Below are 22,533 nucleotides of genomic sequence, written 5' to 3' on the forward strand. Positions count from 1 at the left end.
TGCTGTGCTTCGATACGTTGCAACTCCTGACTTTTTATTTTGTGCTAAAAATTTTGTGTACAAGTGATGCAATTTTTTGTCAGTTAAAAATTTTGATCAAAGCTTCCAAAACAAAATAAATTTTTAGCAACAAAGGTGAAACCGTTGCCCATCTACAAATGCAGCCGTGGTACAACGAAACAAAAATGCTGACTTACTAACTTATCGTAAAAAATTTCTCTCTGTTCAGGAACAACGCAAATCTTTTTTCATTTCCTGCAACATTCCTGAGAAAGCTGTGCACCTTTCCTTTACAGCTGCGGGCCTGCACCTCAAGCAGACAATAACTTCGCTGGCTGCATTCCAATTCACGGACAGCTTGGTAGACAGCTCAAGAAGCAGTCTAACTAGACGTCTAAAGGAATAAGAATTGGAAAGGCGCAGCGGTCAAGAAGGCAACGCCAACGCAGACGACAACCTCGTAGCAGGCAGGTTGCGCCACGCGAGCCACAGGTTTCGTAAATAATATCACCTTTATTATTACAAACATTACGGGATATCAAAATAAAATAAAGTCACCTTTACCACTCGTAAATTATACTAAATATTTCAATAAAAGAACAAGTTAGTTTGTAACAACATTAATATGCGAAAAGGTGGCACTGGCGTCGTTTTTTTAGTTTAGACAGGAAGGTAGCCTGCATCGTTGCTGACTTCGATGCTGTCTGCTCGAAGCAGTCTTCGTTGACTGCTTCGTTCGAGTTGGAACGGGGCTTAACATGACGGACTGTCCGCGAAGATGGCAACAAAGCCGTCTAATGGGGAAATTGGAATGCACCCTCTGTCCCAAGCAATTTCAGCAGTGTCTACGCATGCAGCATTTTTTACCTTTGAGGCTGTCACTCCGATATCCATGCACAGACATTATGTAAGCTTAAACTAAATGTGAAACCTGCCAGTATCCATACAGGCGTGTGAACAGACTTGTCTGTACAGATGCTTGCTGCCTTTTCATATATAAGCATGCTGAGTTACACATCATTTTCAAGACCCCTTTCAATTATAGATCTTCATAACGATAGTTTGGCAGCAGGCCTGCTTTGTGCCTGCTTTGCACTGAAACCATTTCCTAGGTGCTGACAAGTTGACTCCGCCAAATGTGCACAGCTAGTCTACTGAATGCTACTGCCTGGCTAGATTTCCACCCAGAAAAACTCATGATACCATGCTAAGGAATAGAAAAGTGATGGGCATCCCAATAGGAGAGAGCACCAACAAAGACAAGTACATGTTAAAAAGAGGCGCTTTAGCAGCTAAAGTAGTGCAGAACCACTTCTAGCATGTTAGTGTTGTTTATGACACGTAATGTGATAACTCGACCCCAGACTAACCCGTAAAAGGGGAGAATAGGGGAGAATAGACTAACACTGGCTAAAATTTCCGAATCTTCCTAGAACTGACTGGGACTTGTTTACAAGAAGCTGCAATGCTGCAATCAGCATTCAGGTAAAAAAACCAAACTGTGCACACTAGCACAATAAATAACACCACTGCCACCATCATAATCTGATAACATAAACAAAGCAAAAAGAGAAAATTAATATGGGCGCACACACATGTACCTTGCATATTAAAATGAACATATATATTATTACATTATTATTATTATTATTATTACAACCAGAAGCCCCCGTGAAGTGGCATCGTGTGTAGTAACTCCTGGGAAATCAAAAATCAGTTTGCTAAATTTGGATGTTTAATGCAACCTCTATGCCGTTAGCCTTTAGCTGCGTTTTTTTCTTCCTGTTCCCAACTGGCATCTTCTATACTATAATGTTGCGCACAGCCCCAGCCAACAAATGCCAAGCTGATGCAATGGGAACTCAGATTGAAGACGCATTCATTGCACAAGCAGACCAACAAGCCTGTTCCATTGCCTCTGCCCTCCCTTCCGAACGGCAACCACTGCAAATGAGTGAGCGAGGTCGGGTGAGGTCGGGTGCAAGGGGTAGCCTCTCTCACCGTCCATGAGTAGCCAGTGGCCCGTGAGCACCCAGACGCACACGATGGCCACCGAGAGGGAGAACGAGACCAGCTCGGCCGCCGTGAACCGGCCGCACGTCCCAAACGAGATTCTGCACAGCAAAAAGATGGGCGGAACAGTTAGGGACGTCACCATTGCGAGGACGACAGACAGGTCGAGAAGAACTTCCCTTTCTGTGCAAGGGTCAGCCGCTGCTTCTAAAGGCAGTTCCAGTCACGCAGTGGCTCAGAAACAGTAATGCAAATCTCGGAGCAAAACTACGGATTCCTTTCAATATTTAGCAACAACTACTGCTGCCAGCCCATGCCATCAACTGGGGCTGGGCAGTTATCAGATATGGGTGCCCTAGATGCGAGCAGGATAGCCCCGCTTCCCTGGTAATTGAAACCAATGACAACTGAAATTTTATACGACCATCAAATCCGATGGAAATGCGCTGTCGTCGCGAGGCCATTCCTTAAGGTCATTTTAAACAGCTTGCTTCATACACACCAGATAGCAGAGAGCTCAATAAAAATTAGAATTATTACAAGAAAGTTGCCACTGCTGAATGAACACTGGAAGTGATGTCGCTTGCTTCATTTTGAGCTGTTTTAATCTCATGGAATGGCATAAAATCTACCTTTTAATGCAGCACGACAGGGTCATCTTAGCGATGAAACATGATAGCCAAAGTTTGTGCATTAGAACACAAGTTAGGATGCCTTCACCGTTCTAAGTCAACATGACTACACTACTGTGGCACTTCCAAAAGCATACAAAGAAAGTGCTCACCACAAAGAATTCTGCATCAGGTAGCAGCTCTATTGCGTAAGAAATTAGGTAACCCTCCTCTTCAATCCCTCCCTTCGAGACAAGAGATTGACGGAAGGAGGGGAGTGACCATCCTTGCCTCTTCTGGTCTGCTGGCTGAACTGTTGTGACTGACTTTGTGATAAAATGGCGGTCAGCTTTGCTGGATCCTCCTTCGATCACAGGTCAACATACATAAACTGTTCTTTTTTCAGTGTAGTGCATCAGTGTCTAAAAGACAACCTTTGAGAGTACAGGGGGGATTAAAGGAAATACGAACAAATTGGGGCTAAGTATCTGACGAAAATGCATCTCAAAATAAATTACCAGCGCTGCTTCTCGATCAAACACTTCCCATAAGAGTAGGCTACACTCGCAAGATATCAGTAAGAATGGCGCATTTGTGCAGTTTACCCAATTCACAGTCACACGGTACAATATACGTTGGAGGCTGTGCGTTTTCTTGTTCGCATTTCTTTTAATCCCCCCTGTACCTTGCTCACCCCTGCTATCAACCCAGATGTGGCCGCTATCGCTTATCTTTCAACCCTGTCAAAGCGTGCACTTTGTGGCTTTGTCTCGATACCGTAGCAAAATATTCCCTCTGCCTCTTCCCACCTACACAAGTGAAGTTATGGAAACACCTCGGAAAGGCACGCTCCTTTCTCTGTTTAAAGGCTGTGTTTGTACTGCAAGCAGGCTTTGTGTCACCTAGCAGGCCCTCTTTGTCTGGTGCCCTGCTGGCAAAAGGGTAAGGCTGCAGCGGAATTATAGTAAGAACAAGCATTGTGAGGCAACCTTTTTCTTTCCCTGCGCGTCACCTGAGAGTTCTCTGGTGGACTCTCACTGCAAATACAAGGCAGTATTTGCAGTAAGAGTCCTTGCAGTGAATGGGAGAGATGTCCAGTCAGAGTACTAAACCCAGTGATGCGACAGAAAAGAAGTATTACGAGCTCAGGTTGCCTGCTGAGCTTGCAGTACTCCTTTTATGTAGTACTCAACAATGTCCTGGTTAGCTTCTAGTTGATTTCACATGGCACAGCATCCCAAGCAGGCCATTTCTACTTGCTGGGAATCGGAGGTTGTCTTGACAGTCATCAGGGATATTTTTCTCTCTGGGAGATTTTGTGGCATTTCTGCCCCCTGTGCAAACCTCACAAGCAGACTGCCTGGAGCTATGGAACACACTGTGGCTCCTGCCCCTGTGCACCGAATGCCATGATGTAAGTTAAACCTGAGTGATGTTGGCTCCTACAGCCCAGCACAGAGCAAAAACACTTCATCGTAAGCTGAATGGACTGAAAGAGCTTGCACACCTGCTGCATGCAAGCACACAGGCTGACCTAGTTGACACCAATGTAACAGAACCCAGTCTCCTTCACACTCACGTAGTGTTGCTGTGTAGTCAAACAGCGGAAACAAATACTTGTTGAAGACACACGAATGGCAAAAGCAGAACATGAACTACACTCTCAGTGGGTAAAAAAAAAAAAAACACTTGGTGAATAGTGGTGAAGCAGGTGAACATTACAACCAAGAAAGCTGAAAGAGAACATGCCACTGTTGCGGCACCATGCCTGATGGCCACCAATGGTGCCAGATATAAACCTTCCCTCTGGCTTTATGAGTAAGCTTCCACTGAACAGCCAAACAGGGAGCTACATGAGTTTGACTGCACGAGGTGGTGGCCACAAAGAAGGGAGCTGTTTGGCCACCCCCAAGTGTGGAGGGGTGCCACCCACTTTTTGCCGCTGGAGCACGGCCTGATGAGGTACTGGCACATGGGGAGCAGCAGGAAGGCCAGGGCGATGGTGGCGATTACTGCACAGGGTAAGAGAGGAGGGAGAGGGGGACAATCAACACATGCACAGCAGCCACGAACACTACTCCTGGCAAATCAAGCGCTGAAAAACAAAGACGCAGGATGCAGAGGAAGGCAAAAGGAAGAGGTGGCCCCGTACTTGCGGTGCAGATGGCGAAGAGCATCTGCATGGAGTCGAAGAAGAAGAACATGACCAGAAGTGAGATGGAAGCGCCCAGGGGCAGGCACAGCGCCTGCATCGTGTCCAGGGTCTGCACGTCTGCGCGTCGGGGAGAGGGGAGCAACGCACCGGTCAGACAGCACGCACAACAAAACAATCGCCCGCTCCTTATACGCGCCCGTTACCGCCGTCCACCCAGTACACTATTACCCTATAGCACACCCTTCAATGCCCACAATGAGCCTCATCCTTTCTTGTTGGTTAAGGAAGGTTCCACTGACGGTAGAAGCGTAGAAACTTGTATGCAACCATAAAGACTGAGTTAAGCGAGACATGAGGGGGGAGATGGCTGATCACCACACAATGAAGAAGACAAGGTCAATGCACGGTTCCAGCACTAAACAGTGTTCAACAGAGCGAACTTGTTCTCCAAAGTAAACTTAGAAAAGGAAGCAGTTAAACAGATTGGTGTGCGCAGTTGATAGTCAACGAACTGAATGCTATGGCATTCAGTCACCAACATTTACAATTCAGCCCTTTTTCAAACAATGTCAATGAAAGTGGAATGACCCAGGAGATTAGCAGATACAGTGAAATGCTTCAGTCTGCGAGAATACGGCTGTGCACTGCCTCAAGCCAACAAGAGACACTTTGTTCTAAGGCATGATAAGATAGCAGTAGGCAGCAGGATGAAGGCAACATAGCCGAAATAAAACATCCTCGAAAACATTCTTTGCAGCATTGCTAACAGCCCGCAGACCGTAATAACGTACCGGGCCTAAATATGCTGACGGCGTTGGCCAGCCCCACTACGTACCATGTTGCCAAATGCATTGGGGACTTGACAAACAGTTTACGTCACTACAATCTGTGTTTACGCAAAGCTTTTGTGGCCTTTCCATCCTTCTACCCTCAATCTGCCCTTCCAGTCACAAAGGCAGAGTTCATGGGTCAAGCACACAGCCACTTAACTCCTGTATTTGCCCACGGCACTATCTCGAACGTGCGAAGCTGATCATAAACAGCGACCGCATGCCCAGCCCACCAGCAACTGCCCTTGCTATAGCGTGATAAGAAAGAACAAGAGCTTCCTCTCTTCTGTTACCTTTTTTAATTTTGTTCTGCCATTGTGTTCGGAGCAACCGTGTCGGGAATCCCTGGTTGGGTGTGCATCATTCGGCAAAGCTAAGTGAAGCTATGTGCAGCTGGCCACCTTTTTAAAATGATATCGCGGGAGTGTTGACCGAAAACCGGGACAGTGCCTTACCACCACGGAAAGTGGTGAAATGGGTGAGAGTTGTTGCATGCACAGTACGATCCCCCCCAGTACGAGTATTGTCTGCCAGCATGGGCATCGATAGGGGAGTGCAAAAAGGGCACTTGCCCACCCCCCCCTGCCCTCTCCATATCCCCCCCGCAATGCAACAGGTTTGTCCCCCCTCAAGACAAAATCCTGCCGACGCCCAGGCCTGCAAGGCTGTTGCTCCAACCATAATGCAGACACTCGCGAATCCAGGACCCCCCCCTTAAAGGGACAGACAACCGATTTTTGTCGAGTATATATTCTCTATCCCAAATGAAAGGGCATCACTTAAAGCACCTCGACGAGAAACGGTTTTGCTGATAACGCCCTAGAACTTTAAATCGACATTTTTAGATCTGCGAGCCGTATGTGTCCCTCCCAAAAATGATGCTGGCAACCATGACATAGAGTAGCTCGGCAACATACTTTCGTCTGCATGCGAGATGAAAAACAATATTTAAAAATTTGTCCCCAGCAAAAAAAGTTTGAATCGCAGGCTTTCCTGTTCCTTTATGTGTTTTTTTTTTAATGCAACGGTCTATTTTGCACGAATGCGCCTTCTGTTGGGATGGACGATAGGTAGAATCTGGCTTCACGTTGTGGGGGTTGGAAGTTCGATTCTCCCCGGGCGCACCGTTTTTTTGTTTTTTTAAGCTGCCGTTGGCGTATTTGGAAACTGAAATCAAATATTTTGGCAGAACAAACGCCTCTGCCTCAGGCAGAATCGTCAAAGCTCCTTCACTAGATCTGTTTACTGAACGCTGCCGTTGATTCTGGGCATGGTGGCTCAGTTAGCCACACTGAGAGCAACCCAGCGGCGGCGGGCGGCGTGTCTTTAGAATTTTCAAAATAATGTTTAGAAATACATATACAATTTAACCTTGTACAAATACTTGTGTTGAAAGGTTTTCAATACGTAAATAACGTTTCAGCAGTTACAGTAGCTGCTAGGTTTGCAGGTCACGTGACAGGGACACATATTGTAGTGCCAAGTTTCGACACTACGAACCGCCACCCTTCCGATTTCAGGAAGTTTGCTGCCAAATTAAAATTATTTCCGCCGATTTGTTTAGAAATTGCTTGTGGTTATTGGGCTATATAAAACGCTGGCTTTCATATGAGCTAGAGAACATATACGGGACAAAAATCGGTTGTCTGTCCCTTTAATTTTAGAATTTATAACCTCAAGAAGCTGACCCCTAAGGTCATATAAAAACTCCAGTTGATTATTTTTTTTATTCCTTGCATTTCCGGTTTTTCAAAATTTCAGTGAATAAAGAAGGCTATTATTCTCCTACTCCTTATCATCATCATTATCATCATCATCATAATCATGGATAGAAGCTGACCCCCCCCCCCTCAGAAAAAAAACCTGTATTTTCCCCTGAACGCAGACCCTTCTGCTGCTAATTGGCTGGTTCCGCTTATCACCCAACGGTGAAAATAATTTGGACGTGTATAGTTCCATGTTTGTTTATTCACATAACGCAAGTGTGCTCACAGATTACGGCAATAAAAAAAAAAGCCAAAACAAAACATTTGTCCGTATGTGTGTGTATAAGTGCATGCGTGTACCTGCATGTCCGCAGATAGTGAAAAAAAAAAGAAAAACAAAGGCACGCAAACTACTCATTTATACTTTTGTGCACGCAGTTGCTGTGCCCGTACAACAATGAGTAGAGCAAGTTGATTAGCAGCGGAAGGGTGCATGTTGTGGTAGGACAAACAGCCTAGCAGACAACGCTCGCACCAGCATCAACGTTCTGCACATGCACCTAATCTCGCTCAATTTGCCAATTTCCACCGTGATAAGGCGCTTACACACATGTGGGTCGATTATTCCGCAATATTACTTTTTTTTAAAAAGAGGCCGGCCGCGCATGTGTACGATGGCTTGCGCTTTGCTGTATTGACAGACTTGCAAGCCGGGGCTGTCACCCAGAAAGGACTATTGCAGTTTCATCTCCGGCTTCTTTATGAAACACAGATACACTCACAAAATGCGAAAAGCTACAATGCTAGCCACACCAGCACTGGGTGAAAAATGGGACACAATTAAGGGCACAGTAAGCTACAAGTGAGGTACTGACTGTTTTCTGTTCCCTGGCCGTTACGCTCCTTCTGCTCTTGCTCCATGTTCAGCGACCTGTAGGGAAGAGATCACGGCACAGAAACGGCAATCAGGCTCCTTCAAACACTTTTCTGTGCTCCTAAAGACAGCATGCCACAAGTCATCACCAGCTGTATTCATTGGAGATATGTCCAGCCGGACAGACTGCTTGACTGGCCATTTCAGCCCCCACAAGTACTTTACGTAAAACACCAGCCAGTTAGCCATCGCTTCGAGCCAGACTTTAGGTAGCTGGGGCATTGGATATAGAACGGACACAATCTTGCGCCACACACCAGGGTGAAGATTCCACAAAGATAAAATAAAGCGAGCTTGTCCCGTCATTCTTCCTTGTGTTGCTTGTAAGACGCACTCTATTTTTTCGGTCATAGTGCACCAACTTGGCCAACAGCTTTGTTTAATGAAATTCCACAAAGACTCTGCTTTTGGGTGTTTGCAAATGCATTTTGCATCTTTCTCCTGCATTGATTAAAGCTCAATGCGCAATACTTTTGCTTCAAGGAGACGGGAACAAACAATGCTTGAGAAAATAAGCCACTGGGTGGCTGACAAGCCATTAGGTCTTTAGCAACCCAGCAGCAGTGCTGTCTGTCATTGGGGGATAATTGAGTCTGTACTGAACCACAGTTTAAGGGGAACTAAATCCTGCCATTCTACGGACAGTACTGCATACAGTATATCGCGAGAAGTACCTGCTTCGGAAATGCTGTCCTTAAAAAAAACAGGACAAAAATTTTTTTTTCAATCCAGGGGGCCTATTCTCGACTGCACAAATTCCCCGGGAATCGGGCAATTTGCCGGAAGTCTTTTCTGATTGGCTTTCAATTTTGGTCGCGTGCTTCTGGTTGACAAAGCTGGTGTGTGCTGTTGTCATTTTGACGTTTCATGACGTTTACGGGCACCAGTTCTAAAGTTTGCCTTATTTCTCTTTACTGAAAGCGCATAATTCTTGGCCGGCAATTAAAAACTAGACCAAATGCACCGGACATGACAACGTAAGCCTGTCTTTGCTATTCACAACAATACTGCTTGTAATATACGCCCTCCTGTGATTGGCTCAGAAGGCGCGACGTAATTTGAACAGTTCGCGGGAACGATTACGTCACACACTGGCAACTTCAGCTAGCGTAAAAGTGACGCAATGTTACGTAACAGCTTGAAAATGGCGACTGCTTTTGCCGCGAAATAGGGCAAAAAATTTCGCCGACCTTCGGCGCCGCGAAATGTCCACGAATTTGCAGCAGGCGCAGTTTTGCATGACGCACGGTTTAAAGCATGTTTTCTACCGAAACACATAATAGTTTCGACTGTTTCCAAGTCAACAATCCCGGAGCATACAAATAATGTGCAGTATTTTGCTTTTATGTTTGGAAATAAAATAAAAATTATTTGTTTGGCGTAACCGCAACGTAAGAGGGCAGTACAAGTCTCTCCATGACAAAGAGAACCCAATGCATGGTATTTGTCCACGCTCCTTCTAATAAGCTGCTGGGTCACATGATCGAACTCAAGAGAAAAATAACAAAAAGTGACTCTTTTGTTCAGTACAGTGCTATTTTAAGTTGAGCCTGACGAATGAGTGAATGGGCGACATCGGTACGCTCCACGGTTATCAGGCGTAGCTCCACGGTTATCAGGCGTAGTGCTTCGCTTCGCTGCTTTTAGGTGTCATACAAGCGATGGTCGTAGCAGCCGTCTTTTTATGGGATCACGCCATAAACTTGTAAGATAGCAGCAGAGGATAACCTGGCGGGGGTGGGGGCTGGGAAGGTGATAAAGCAACAAGCTTGCATTGAAGCAGAGAGCCCAACTATGTTACTAAAAGCGATAGAAAGAAATAAGTAGTTACGGTAAAAAAGATTGCGTGATGTTCTTTAGCTCAACCTCCGCCTTTCGCTCGCTTTTGGATCAAGGTTACTCGATCGCCTTGTGATGTTGATGCAAATTTTGACCTGCAGAAATGTGTTTCCCTTGCCAACCTCAGCTACCGTCTAAATTTTTATAATACATGCCAAGCGTTTTTATGTGTTTTATGGGCAATATTTGATACCTTAGTTGTGATCTTTATGAGTGAAGCGTCAAATTACACTGCATGTCGTTAGAACTATACAGTCAAACCCGTTTATAGCGAACTGCAATATGCACCGCGATTAGTTCGATACATCCAATAGTTCGATATAGCCGAACCCGCCTATAACGAGCTTATTGTTACAAGTTCGCAATCCGCGAGAGCCCACCACCCCCTCCCCAACTCCGCCATCCGCGTATGCAGAAACAAACACACCACAGTAGCCATTACCAGACCAAAATAATCAATTTATTGCAAGTATCAAAGCTACTTTCCGCCTTAACTGCCCACGTTGCAAAAAAAAAAGGGGGGGGGGGGGGGGGTATTTTTGTTTTCACTTTCGTTTTGGCGGCTTCAACTAGCATAGCATTCTCTACATGAATCATTGTTTGCACCAGTTCCGAGTCCGTGTCCTCAAAAATCTAAGAAGCATTGGCGGAGCACATCGACGGCCAAAAGCGCTTCATTATAAGCGTCGGACGGATTTCACTGGCGACATCATCGGAAACGTTGGCGAGCTCTTCCCACAGTTCACCGATGCTGCACGCTGTCTTGTTCCGCACTCACTGACTGGGCGGGTTCCGTCGCGAGTCCCGCGCATCAGAAACAGTTCCGGAAAGTATTGGGCATCACGTCGCTCCGTGCGAGGCGCAATGCCTCAGTCGCGGCTCTTGCTCCGTGGTCGCGGCCAATCCACATCTCAATCGCCGCTCCGAGATCATGCATTTCGGCGGCCATTCTAGGCGCCCAGAGTTCAATATATCTGATGTGAACTTCGTTATAAGGAATATGTTTCCCATGTATTTCCGTAACTGAAATATTTTTGTTCGATATATAGCATAATTCGCTCTATCCTGGTTTGTTATAGCCGGGTTTGACTGTACATGCATCACATCACTGATTGCTTACGTTGTGCTCACGCAAAAAACATGGCGAATTGCCTGGGAATTTGTGCAGTCGAGAAAAGGCCCCAAGAAAGCTTTCTGGCAGCTGCCCCAGAAAAATTCGACATAAAACAAGAAAAGGCATACACAATGCACCACCATTTTTTCAAAGTAGCTGTTCTGAAATGGGCAACCGCAGACCTCAAGGAGTATGCAAGGGCACATCAAGGTGTCCACAAAGCCCGCCCTAATACAGTGCCCTGCCGAACTTCTCTGTGAAGTATGTACTTTAAAGATGGCTCTTTAAGTAACATGCCAGCTGTGCTCAAAAGCCAGGCACATAAAACGCAGGCATATAGTAGGTGTTTGAACGCTTTAGCTGGAAGAGCAGATTGTTCAACAATATGACACCCGCCAACATATTTCGTTGTCCCCCATTGCTTTTGCAAGTCCACAAGGTGTCCCCAACACTCTCATAGTTGAGAACCATTAAAGGAGGGTTGGTATAGGGAAAAAAATCATTCCTGTTTACTTTCACAAGTGTCAGACTAAGCGCCAGAGGCTCCAACCTCTGCAAAAACTCGATACCAATCAAATAACGTAGTGTCAACCAAAATATGGTAAAACGATGACTACGTGTAAGGGGCAGGCAATAAGTGCAACAGGGTATAACGTATACCTTCACACGACAAGAACAGTTCAAGCATAGAATCAACCAAAAGTAAGCCAGCAAGACGAAAAGGGCACCTGCTTTGTTTGTGTCCTTTTTGTGTTAGTGTTACCTCAAGGTGATGAAAAGGAGTTGTGCCAAATTTACGCTTGCACATGAAGTCCGCTATTTTCAGTAAATGCCATGCAAATCATATTTTTGTGTGTATAACCCGCACCAAAAATGCGAAAATTTCATTGGCAAAGTAGGGGTGCGGATACTACGCGGGGTTTTTCTTTTAGTGCAGCCTCATGGCAATGCACGTTGTGCCATGAAGCTCCTACGCGGTAGCACTGACTAAGCCTCCCATGGCAGCGATTGCGCAATACATACAAGGACAAGGAAGACAAAACAAGGATGCGCGCATTATAACAACTGAATTTTATTGGTGAATTGTGACTGCCGCCTTGCTAAATATACGCTTTTTCCATCTACATTGTATGTGATGTGTTGCTTAAAGTAGCTCTGGTGCAGCCTTTCCTGTATCAAATGTGTGAGCAATATGCGAGGATTTGTTTTTTTTTTTTTTTTTTTTTTTTTTTTTTTTTTTGCGGGCTGAAAGCGGGGGTGTGGATTATATGCAGGGGCGGGATATAAGCACGAAAATACGGTATGTGTGTTGCAGGCAGGCTTTGTAAGGAGACATGTACCGTTTGCACGGAAGAGCCCAATCAGAAGGTCAAGGTGGTGTAAAATTGTGCCTAGACTGTGAAGCTAAAATTGGAGTGTGAAATCTCGAGTGTGTGAAGCATGCTTTTAATAAAATGTGAAAACTGACTGCATGGCAGCCCACTCGGGCAAAGCCAGTCCTGTTGAGAAGTCTCTTCAGACAACACGAATGCAAATGAAACGATAACCCTGCCACATGATTCGTTGAACTGGCAGTGTATAGAAGTTTGCAAAAGGTGGGTTTGTAGTCCCCACATAGTTTCTTTGCTTTCCCCAGACAAATCCTGTCACTGTTTACAACCAAATGCTCACGTGCTATTCGCACACCACCTAGAGCCCACACCATTACACGAACCTCACCGTCGGCTTCCCATTTCTTGGGCTGCAAGCAGGCTTGCCTCTGACTGCTTCTTAACTGGAAAGGCCACTTTTTGGCACATGATGCATGGCAGTTGCCAGTTTTAACATTACTTGCAAAGTGGTCCGTGTCTGCAGCTTGTCCTAGCACAAAGGGAAGTTGAACGAACTGAAAAAGGATGCTTGCTACCCCTTGCAGGTTTCAAACCGTGAGCCTCTTAACTTTTATTGACAGGGAGAGCACACTGCCCACTATGCCATGGAAGCAGCTAGTCTTTGGTACACAAAGTGTTGCAGGTGACGGCCACATGGCGTGAAGTTGGTGGAAGATGCATTACACGCTAAGGGATGAGTGCATGATTTGCTTTGATAGAATTGGACTGGATTGACATAACAGGTGCTGTGATGACATGGAGACAACGGAAGTTACCAATGGTTTAAGCCACATGGGCTGGTGTGTGTGTGATTGGCCTGTGTTGCATACGATGAAATGTGCACAACAGAACTTTCGTTTCGTGCATTCCTCTTGTGATTTCTCAGCGTTTGTGCTGTATGTAGTCTGCTGTTCCACTAGAAGGAGCCATGCAGACAAAACACGTTTGGTTCATTTGAAGGATTTTCTCGTTAGAGTCGTAATGACACCACTTTTAACAAAAACTTTGCTCAAATAAGCTATATAATTAAAAAAAAAAGGGAATGGCCATGCGACCCACCAGCTCATTTCCCGCAACAGAACCTATGAAGTCATATGCACCAGCTCTTTAATTGGCTGAGGCTGGCAAACACAAACGCAAATTAGGCAGGGCTTATAAGCTTGCTGAATCAGCCGTTTGCGCTTACGTGTAATGCATATTCATCTTATAGAAGCAAGAATGGTGGGGTAAGCAATGAAAGTTACGGGAATACACGTAAGCATAGAAGTACCCATGTGCACTGCTGTTGGTGCTGGGCACACTATGCTTGTTCTAGCACCACAACAGTCCGACGCTTTGGATGGCTGATTGGCGTAAGATACGTTGTCCTACGCGACCCTGCTTGTCGAGCATACCCCGTGTTTCAAGAAAGACTTACTTCATACCACAACAAAAACAAGCCAGGTCCAAATACGGTCAAAAACAAAGCAACCGCAGACAATGTTCCGCAGCTCAGTATGGTAGCGCCATCTGGGAGGACTGGCAGTAAGCAGGGCTGCAGAGCCTACTGACGCACTGGGAGTTCGCTTGAATACCTGCCCTTGCGACTGCATGGCAGGCATCACCGAAACACATTACTTGGCAGGAGAATCAAAATTTTTACCAACATTGCTTCATTTCTCAGTGAATCGTTTGCAGCGTTTGTCTGTCATCATCTGCTGCTGCACAAGCGCCGGTGGCACTATAAAACACGAAATCTTTCGAATAAAACAAACTTGTATTTTGTCTGCATGCCTGATCACATTCTATTGGGACTCACAAATTCAGAACCCAAGGGTTTAGAAAGCATCGTGCCTCGATACGAAAGGTTATACAAATTCACAGGAATGTTCCTAATGGCCTAGCTTACTTTTTTTTGAAGATGTATCACGTCTTTACTAACATAAACAAAACAAGAAATGCATTTTGGTTTATCCAGTTTTATTTTTTTATCTGTACAGAAGTGACATGTCTGTAAAATGAGCAAAGTAGGCCATTGCGAGCACTGAAATGCATTTGTAAAGCTTTTCGTATTGGTGCCCAATGGTTTTTAAGACCGTGGGTTGTGAAGCAGCAAGTCCCGTAGGAATGTCAACAGGTGAGTCCCCCCTTAATATATTAACAATGCGCTGGTGACCAGCTCAGCACAAACGTAAGAGGCACGACAGTGGGCGTAAAGCGAAAGTCGAAGCACCCCTCTCTCCCCTGTTAATGCCACATCGCCCTGTCCCTGCTGCTGGCTTTCTTGGAGGGAAGAGGCGGCAACTCCAGCCGCAAGGCATATCAGGCCGTGTCCTCCTGCTGCACTAATCACCCACAAAGAGAAGAGAGAAAGGGAGAAGAAGAGGAGGAGACGGAAATGGCCAGGGCCACCCGGCACCCACCTGAAGCTGCCGTAGACCATGAGCAGGATGGAGATGAGGAAGGTGGACACCCGCGACGAGTCCACCAGCGAGTACGCCCTGCGACATGACAAGAAGAAGAGGGGGGGGGTCACACGGCAGCTCTGCAGGCGCTACTCATACGCACTCACAGAGAGCGAGAGGCCAGAAAAATTTCAGCCACTATATTCAAATTCTGTAACGTGCTAAAAGTGAAGCAGATATCGGTAGGCCTTGTTAGGAAGGCAAAAGGAGGAGTGCCACTATCTCCATCACCCTGCAATGGAGATAATGACATGCCTTCCAGCCCACTGGCAGGAGAAACAAAAAGCAGCCCCACACATCTAGCCCAGGCATACAACAGAGATGAACAGAAACAAATGCAAAAAGACTGCAATGGCATTTTCACTTGTTTGCATGGGTGGGGCTTGCCCAGGACATCCTCCCTTTCCAATCATGCTCCCGAACCCCATAATCAAACCCACTCAACAACACCGGCTAAACAACATATTCGACACACCTAAGGACTTTAGGGTGACGCCATTAGGGTGATGACATGCTTTGTTACCAGTAAATGTGGTCATAACAGGCATGCGCAAGTAGTGCATGCCAAGTTTGAGCTGTATTCGAAGAAAATGGCTGTTTTAGTCAGATAACTTTGTTTGCAACAGGTCGACTATGGGTTCTACTCATATTGTCACGCCGCACAGTTCTTGTAAAAACAAATGTTCACTGGAGAGAACTTGTGCCCCAAAATAAACTGGAATAAAATCACAAACTTTGAAGGAAAAGTTAATAAAGTGGCATGAGCATTTAGCATCGGCAAAACAAATGCTGCGGCGGTTACTCTGCAAGCGTTCATCTCGAAGCACTCTCCTTCTTTCCAGACACATCCAACTGCATCGAGAACACTGTGAATGAAACAAGATGCGCCTGGGTTAGCAATGAAAGGGTCATGCCCCTCCCCTATCAAACAAGACTTCCAGGCGCAGCATACGACAGAGCGAGTGAGTGCTGCACTTGGAACACAGCATAACGTAGTTGGGCACAGCCATGCACCGGCAACGAAACATAAACGAATCCTAAAGTACGGTTTGTGTCAATATCACGTACATTTGTAAAGTAATGTAGCAACAGATAACACGTATTAACATATTTACAACTACTTTAGAACTAGCATTAAAACAATTATTTGGAACTGTGCAATTGTCACCTCCTATACTGCTTCAAATTGATTATTTTTAATTCAACTAATTCTTAATGCATTTTTAATTTGATTTTTATTGTATCATAGGTATTTTTAATGAACGCACATTATAAACAAAGCACCTGTTTGTTATTCCCTGCATATACCAAAAATGAAATTGCATCGCGCGTTGTTGAATTACACGAAGAGTGTAGGACAGGAAGCAAGAAGGTGATAGGTCAGAGCATCATTCCATGGTTTCTTGCCTTATGTTTCCTGTGCCATCATACAATGCACACAGAAAAAATAAATCCCCATAGGTCAAATGTAAAGTGACCAGACGTCCCAATTTAGGCAGGACATGTCGCGGTTTCGCGACTGTACGCGGTTTTGCGACTGTACCCGGACGCCTGCTTGTGGAATGGTATTTTGTCCCACTTTCGGCCAAAAGTATGAACGACGGATACCAAACCCTGCATCTTGAATGAAAGGCTGGAGGAATGTAAGAGCCAAAAGAAACTGTTCCAAAAATTCAAGAAAACAGCGCAGACGACCGTATAGCAAGAAACACACAACACAGAGTCTGTGTTGTGTGTTTCTTCTTTATTCCCAGCGTCTGATCTGTTTTCTAGAAGTTACGGTGTACCAACAAAGCCGTTCAGCCCACCCTTTTGCGTTTGAAAAACGGTGGGAGGACGTGCTCCAGTCCTTCGAAATGAACGATGTGCCTTGCAAAAATGTCAGGACAATTGTCGAGTACGCCATGTGCTTGCCAGGCACAAACGCTCCAGTGGAAAGGCAGTCTTCCTTGATGGACAAGATGTGGAATGCAGAGAAGACGCACCTCATTTGACCGCACATGACGTGCGAGCGGTACTACAGACACATCAGCCAAAATAAAGAACTGTTGAGGGCAATTCATTCAAGCAAGAAGTATATCAGTTATGGGCCAGGAAGGCCGCATTGGTGCAGGTGTAGTAATGCAAAGTGCAATTTGCCATTCAAGCTATGTGCCACGTTCTATCTTGCACCCCCCCTCCCCGTCCCACTCTGGAGTCTGAAGAATATGGTCACTTGAGCCAAATGCCCTATATCATGCCCGAAACGTGTAGATCCATATGCAATCACTCATACCGCAATATACTGCTATTAAGTTCAAGCTGATGGAGTGACTGTTTCATGCATGGCTGACACGCACACATGTGTACACCGTTCCAAACTCGGCTGCAAGACATCGTGGCTGAACATAAAAAGAAGAGGAGGACTTCAGCTGGGCATGCGATGAGGAGAACTGACAGCTGCTAGACCGTCAGTGTAACTGGGTGGGGCCTAGAGAAGGGACTAGATGTAGAAGACAGTGACACAATGGAAAGAAGACATCAGTGGTCAAAAAAAGAACTGATGACGATGATAGAGCAAAGGGGTCATGCCATCGCCTCCTAGATGTACCTCACCTCCTACATGTTGGCTTATTGGAAAAATGGTATTGATAGATCATAATAAACAGACAAATTGTACGAATGACCAAAAATTTCACGCAACACACTGAGAATGTGCAATAAAGTTTGGGTGTGTGTGTGTGCACGTGTTTTAATGGTGCAGGAGCAACGAAGGCCAAATAGCCCGAAAACTAAAAGTAAGAATAAGTCAAACATTTGTGGTATAAATGTTATGTGCTTATAAGTGATTAGTATGTGGGCTTTTACGCAAAAGGCCTGGCAAAAAATTCTGGCGAATGCTGGGTCTACAGTGCATAAGTGTCACAAACTCGAGCGTACGACGTCTAAACGTACCGTATAAATTTTTCATTTTTATTGTACAGCGCCTAATTCTTCTTACACTCGGTTCTATTCGCCCCGAGACAAGGCTGGAACTTTCGCGAACGAAGAGGCAGTAACGCGATCGGCCGCCGGCTCGCCGGCAAGAAAACAACAAAAATAAAACCTCCGCCGCTCCGGTTTCGTCGAAGCTTCCAGTACTTTCGAGGAGGTGCGCGTGGCCTTGCCAGTTCTGAAGAGCGTCGATCATTCTAGAATGGAGAAGAGGGAAGTTATTCGCTCACGGCGGCGGGCGCGTTGTGTGTTGTGCTCTCCCTCTCCGCACCAGCCGCGCCTAAGCAAACCAGCTACGTTTGGACGTCGTGATTGACAACGGCACCTGCCAGTTTGTACATCACACCATCGGCGACCCGCGCCCTGGAGGACTCCAACGTACTCCCGGGCCTCGAAGCATCGTGATCGTCTCGGACGGCCTGGCCTACAGCGAAGCCACGCTTCCCAGGTAGCCGAATCGCCTCCGACAGCGGTGCATCGTCCGGCCCGGTCGGTGAATATGCTGGGACTCTGTCTCTCATATGCATCGAACTGTTCGTTTCTTTTTAGTTAACTGCTCCGATTCGTAATATTCATTTGTTAACGCTCCTGTTTGTATCATTTTTGTCGAATTGGACTGTTTCTTGTATTTGAATTCCATCTAAGTTGTCTGTAATTATCGATCCGTTACCTTGTGTTTGTATTTGTGACTTGCCTGTCTAAATATAAGTCTTTGTGTTGTTTTTCGTTCAAGGCTCTTGCTCATTCTTGCCGCTCTAGTCGGCGAAAGCCGCACATCAGACGGCCACCCCCTTTGTCACCTGTGCCCTGTAGATTCGGTGGGGTTTGTTGGCTCTCTTGAGTCGACTCCCCATATCTTCTGACAGTGCACTCTAATTTAAGGAAACGGGTGACAATAAGTCATTACCACTTTCAAGAAGTAATGAAAAAAAAAAGCTGTTCACAGTTCCATGAATAACTTCAATCAAAGCTTATGCTTTTTCCCCCATATACTTATTCTCATCCCACGTTTCCTAAGCATCCATTTCGCCACCTCGGACCAGAAGTCCTCATCAGAAATCGTAACGACAGAAATATGCCATGAGCAGAATGTTGTAAAATGCCAAGAGGTAGACTTCCCAAATGCAGTTAATTAACTAACAACTGTCACCGTTCTACCAATTCTTAAGACGCTCTATCATGACCCCGCTTCTCAAGAGAGCTGTTTCGCCACCAGAGTATGCGCAGTCATGACTGTTTCGTTGGCTGGAAATCCAGACAGTTTTATCCTGTCGCCCAAATTCCAGTCGTGAAATTCCGAATTCAGAGTAAGAAATAAAAAATAAAGAAGCCAGCGCACAGTTAGCAGCAGACAGTAACCCCTAATTGCAAGAAAGCGCCCTATTTCGCGCGAGTACAAATCTAGTTAGCTTGCAAGCACAAGGGAAAAAAACACAGAGAAGACACAAGCAGGCAAGAAAGATAACACAGAACATAGCAGAGCGGGGGAGCCTGATTAACATCCACGAAGTTAATTAAAGCGCCATGTCTCCCAGTCCGAATGCACAATGACGTCCCACATGGCTTTCAACAGAGCCGCTCGTTTCTTCGCGACCTCCCCCTCTCCCTCGTCGCAAGTCGCGAAACTCGGGTCGCCGCTCCAATTATTTAATTTCTCCCCGATCGTCGCGCCCTCTACCGCCCGCGTTACTTCACCCACGACACGTCCTTCTTCTGCCGATCTTGCGACAAAGTGTTCCCCCGGAATTGAGAAAGCCCCCGCCATTCTACCCCCGAGCAATGCAGAGCGAGCAAAGGGAGACTGACGCAAGCAGGCAAGGGGCAACCACGGCCGCGCGTCGTCTGGCAGAAGACGCCCTCCTAACCCTGTTCTGCATAAGAAAAAAGCGCGCGAAAGCCGGCGTTGGTAATGAGTCCTTTGTGCCGTCCGCCCCGTGATAAGCGCGTCCGAGGGAAGACGCTCGGCCGCGCGACCTACATGTCCGCCGCCGCATTGTGGTCAGCGACGAGGGGGGACAAACAAACAACCGCGGACAACAACAACGTGTTGGTCCTCCGTCGGCGGCGGCCTCGCTGCTGCTGCGTTGCGCCAAAGCAGCAGGCTCGCGTGACCCTGAATAATACGGCTGGACACTGCTCGGGCCCTGATAAGGGGACCGCAATTAGTCGCTCGCAGGCTTCCTCTGCCACCCCTGCAGCTACCGCTGCTACCGGCGACACGTGTGGCTGCATGGACTAACGGCTCTCGGTTGTCCTGTCTAACTAACTAGACAACGCGGCCGGCTGGTTATTTCTGGAATGGCGGCTGCCAGAAAGCTTTCTTCCGTGGCACGCGTTTTGCGCAGGAGGTGGGGTGGCACCGATCTGAAGGCGCTGCGGACGAATACTAAGTGGACCTGCGAAACGAAACAAGAGCGGGAACTTTGAACGGGGCAGGACGAAGTCGGAGCGGAAGTGGGAACCTACGCCTCATCGAAGTCAAACTGTTTTTTGTTTGCCTGCTTTGCATCTCACGCTATCTAAATGATGCTAACAAGCGTCCTACAGCCACCAGCTGGTAGCACTGGAAAAGGGGGAGCTGACAGCTGCAGTCAAACCTGCACTGAAACAATGCACCGTGTTTATCAAGAACGACTTTAGTAGAAAAATGAACCGCAGCAAGAAACCGATAGCTATAGCGTATTATTCTAGTGCCATATAGTATAGTTGCCACGAAACAAAACAAACGATAGCAGAAATTCCGGGAAAGATATAGCTTTTGAAAGAAAAAAAGGACAAAAAAAAAACGCACGCACGCGAGCGAGGCTTCACTGTACTTGCTTCGCCACCGCTGCAAAAATTTGAAGACCACAAACACACACAAAAAAGTCGCTATGCCGAAATCGGCGCGCTCTTGGATGCGCAAAACGTCCCACCAGACTTAAAAGGTTACGACGCGTCGTTTTCTTCTATTTTCCTCTTTTTTTCCCCCATTTTCTTTCAGCGGCGCACGGCACGTAGAGATATCGAGACGCGCAGTTCAAGCGAACCCATAACGGTGGGTCGTTCAACCTTACAACGGCTGCGCTGTACGCCTCCCATCGAGAGTGGCTCTGGGGGCCTATAGCAAAACGACGAACGAAGTGGCGCAGAAAGGCATCGGCTCGTCGTCCTTTGAGGCCAGGCAGGCACAGAGCAAAATAAAATTTCAGGCGAGGCTTCCCAGACGTGGAGAACGAAAATCGGGCAGCGAGCGTGCATGGACACGCCGTGCCGACGGAGGACCAGACCAAACGGTACGGAAGACGATAGCGGAGTGTGCACAGCAGTTAGGTAGCAGACACGACGGATTGGCAAGACGACAGGAAACAAACAAACAAAAAGAAACTGGAGATCCACAAGGCAGGAAAGCAGGAAATCGTTAAGGAGTGTTTCCATGGCAATATGCGAGGCAGTGCGTTGCCCAAGAAAACGAAACTACCGGGGTAGCTACAATCAACAGCCTGTGTATGCTACAGCAGTGTTCGGGAAACCATATTGTGATAGGTATATTGTGATAGATTTGACTTGAATGTGGGGCGTTGAGGCTGTGAGGCGTGCCGTAGTGGAGGGCTCCGGGTTACTCTTGACCACCTGGGCATCTAAAAAACGGCAGCCACATGGAGCGTTTCGGTCGCGTCCGTCGGTGGCGTCGCGAAAAAACGTGGGAGAGCACAATTTTTACTCCCCAAACACCTGCCAATTGGTTTGTTAGGTAAAACCTGCCTATATGGTCAAATGAGCTCTTTCTTTCTTTTTTGAATTTGGTCCTCGCCAACGACTGTTTCACGTCGCCGCTAGGAGACGCCGAGGGCCGCCAGACGCGAGCAAAACGTTCCGTGTCGTGTGGTTGCCGCTTAACGTGCACCGAGATCTCGACACACGGGGGGCGTTTTTCGCTTTTCGCCTCCATCAGAAATGCAGCCGAACCCGCGTCCTTGGGCTCAGCAGCACTGTGACAGACAGCAGACATACGCGCGAAAGGGTGAGGGCAGGCTTGGGTGACGAAGAAGCTGCTGAAGTGTTGGCGAAAGCGTAGGAGCAGTGGGCAAATGAAATTTAGAGCCGCCGCGGGTAATGGGAGGAAGGATGGTTATGGATAGCACACATAAATGTGCAATGCGCTTGTTTACAACCGGGATACTACGGGGAAAGTAACATTCATCGATCATCGAGGGTGCAGCGGCCCGTCATCACAGCTGAGCGCTTAATTAAATGAGGACAGCGCCGCGTTGTTAACACTCAAGAGCTAAGGTCCCTAGGACAGCTCCACAGCGGACGGCGCCGAAAAAGCGCGTGAAGCGCAGAGCGTGACGGCACGTGAGCAGATCAGCTGCAGCCCAGCCTTTATATACGCTCATGAAGCGGTGCCTGAAGTGGGAATGACTGCGCTTATACAACGCTATCAAACAAAATATCCTTGGAGGGGCACTACGTCACGGAAACCATAATGGTTTCCCGTTCGGTATTGCGCTCTTTCTGTCCCATTCTCCAATGCAGTCTGTTCTCGGATCGCGACGTGGGGA

At 46.8% G+C, this 22,533-nt stretch overlaps 1 protein-coding gene across 1 annotated transcript in view; it reads right to left on the reverse strand.

Moving 5' to 3' along the window:
• The window catches only part of Sppl (signal peptide peptidase-like protein), an 83,369-nt gene that overhangs the window by 23,763 nt on the left and 37,073 nt on the right, over positions 1-22,533 (reverse strand). The window contains exons 2-6 of the mRNA XM_077679481.1: positions 14,975-15,052; positions 8,191-8,246; positions 4,777-4,896; positions 4,558-4,636; positions 2,002-2,114 (exon numbers count right to left, since the gene is read on the reverse strand). Of these exons, the coding sequence (XP_077535607.1) occupies positions 2,002-2,114; positions 4,558-4,636; positions 4,777-4,896; positions 8,191-8,246; positions 14,975-15,052 (446 nt within the window). The remainder of the gene's footprint in view (positions 1-2,001; positions 2,115-4,557; positions 4,637-4,776; positions 4,897-8,190; positions 8,247-14,974; positions 15,053-22,533) is intronic.

This window comes from Haemaphysalis longicornis, unplaced genomic scaffold (genome assembly GCF_048455015.1).
Source record: "Haemaphysalis longicornis isolate Haplotype H1 unplaced genomic scaffold, Haemaphysalis longicornis Haplotype H1 scaffold_7, whole genome shotgun sequence".
NCBI classification, from domain to species: domain Eukaryota; kingdom Metazoa; phylum Arthropoda; class Arachnida; order Ixodida; family Ixodidae; genus Haemaphysalis; species Haemaphysalis longicornis.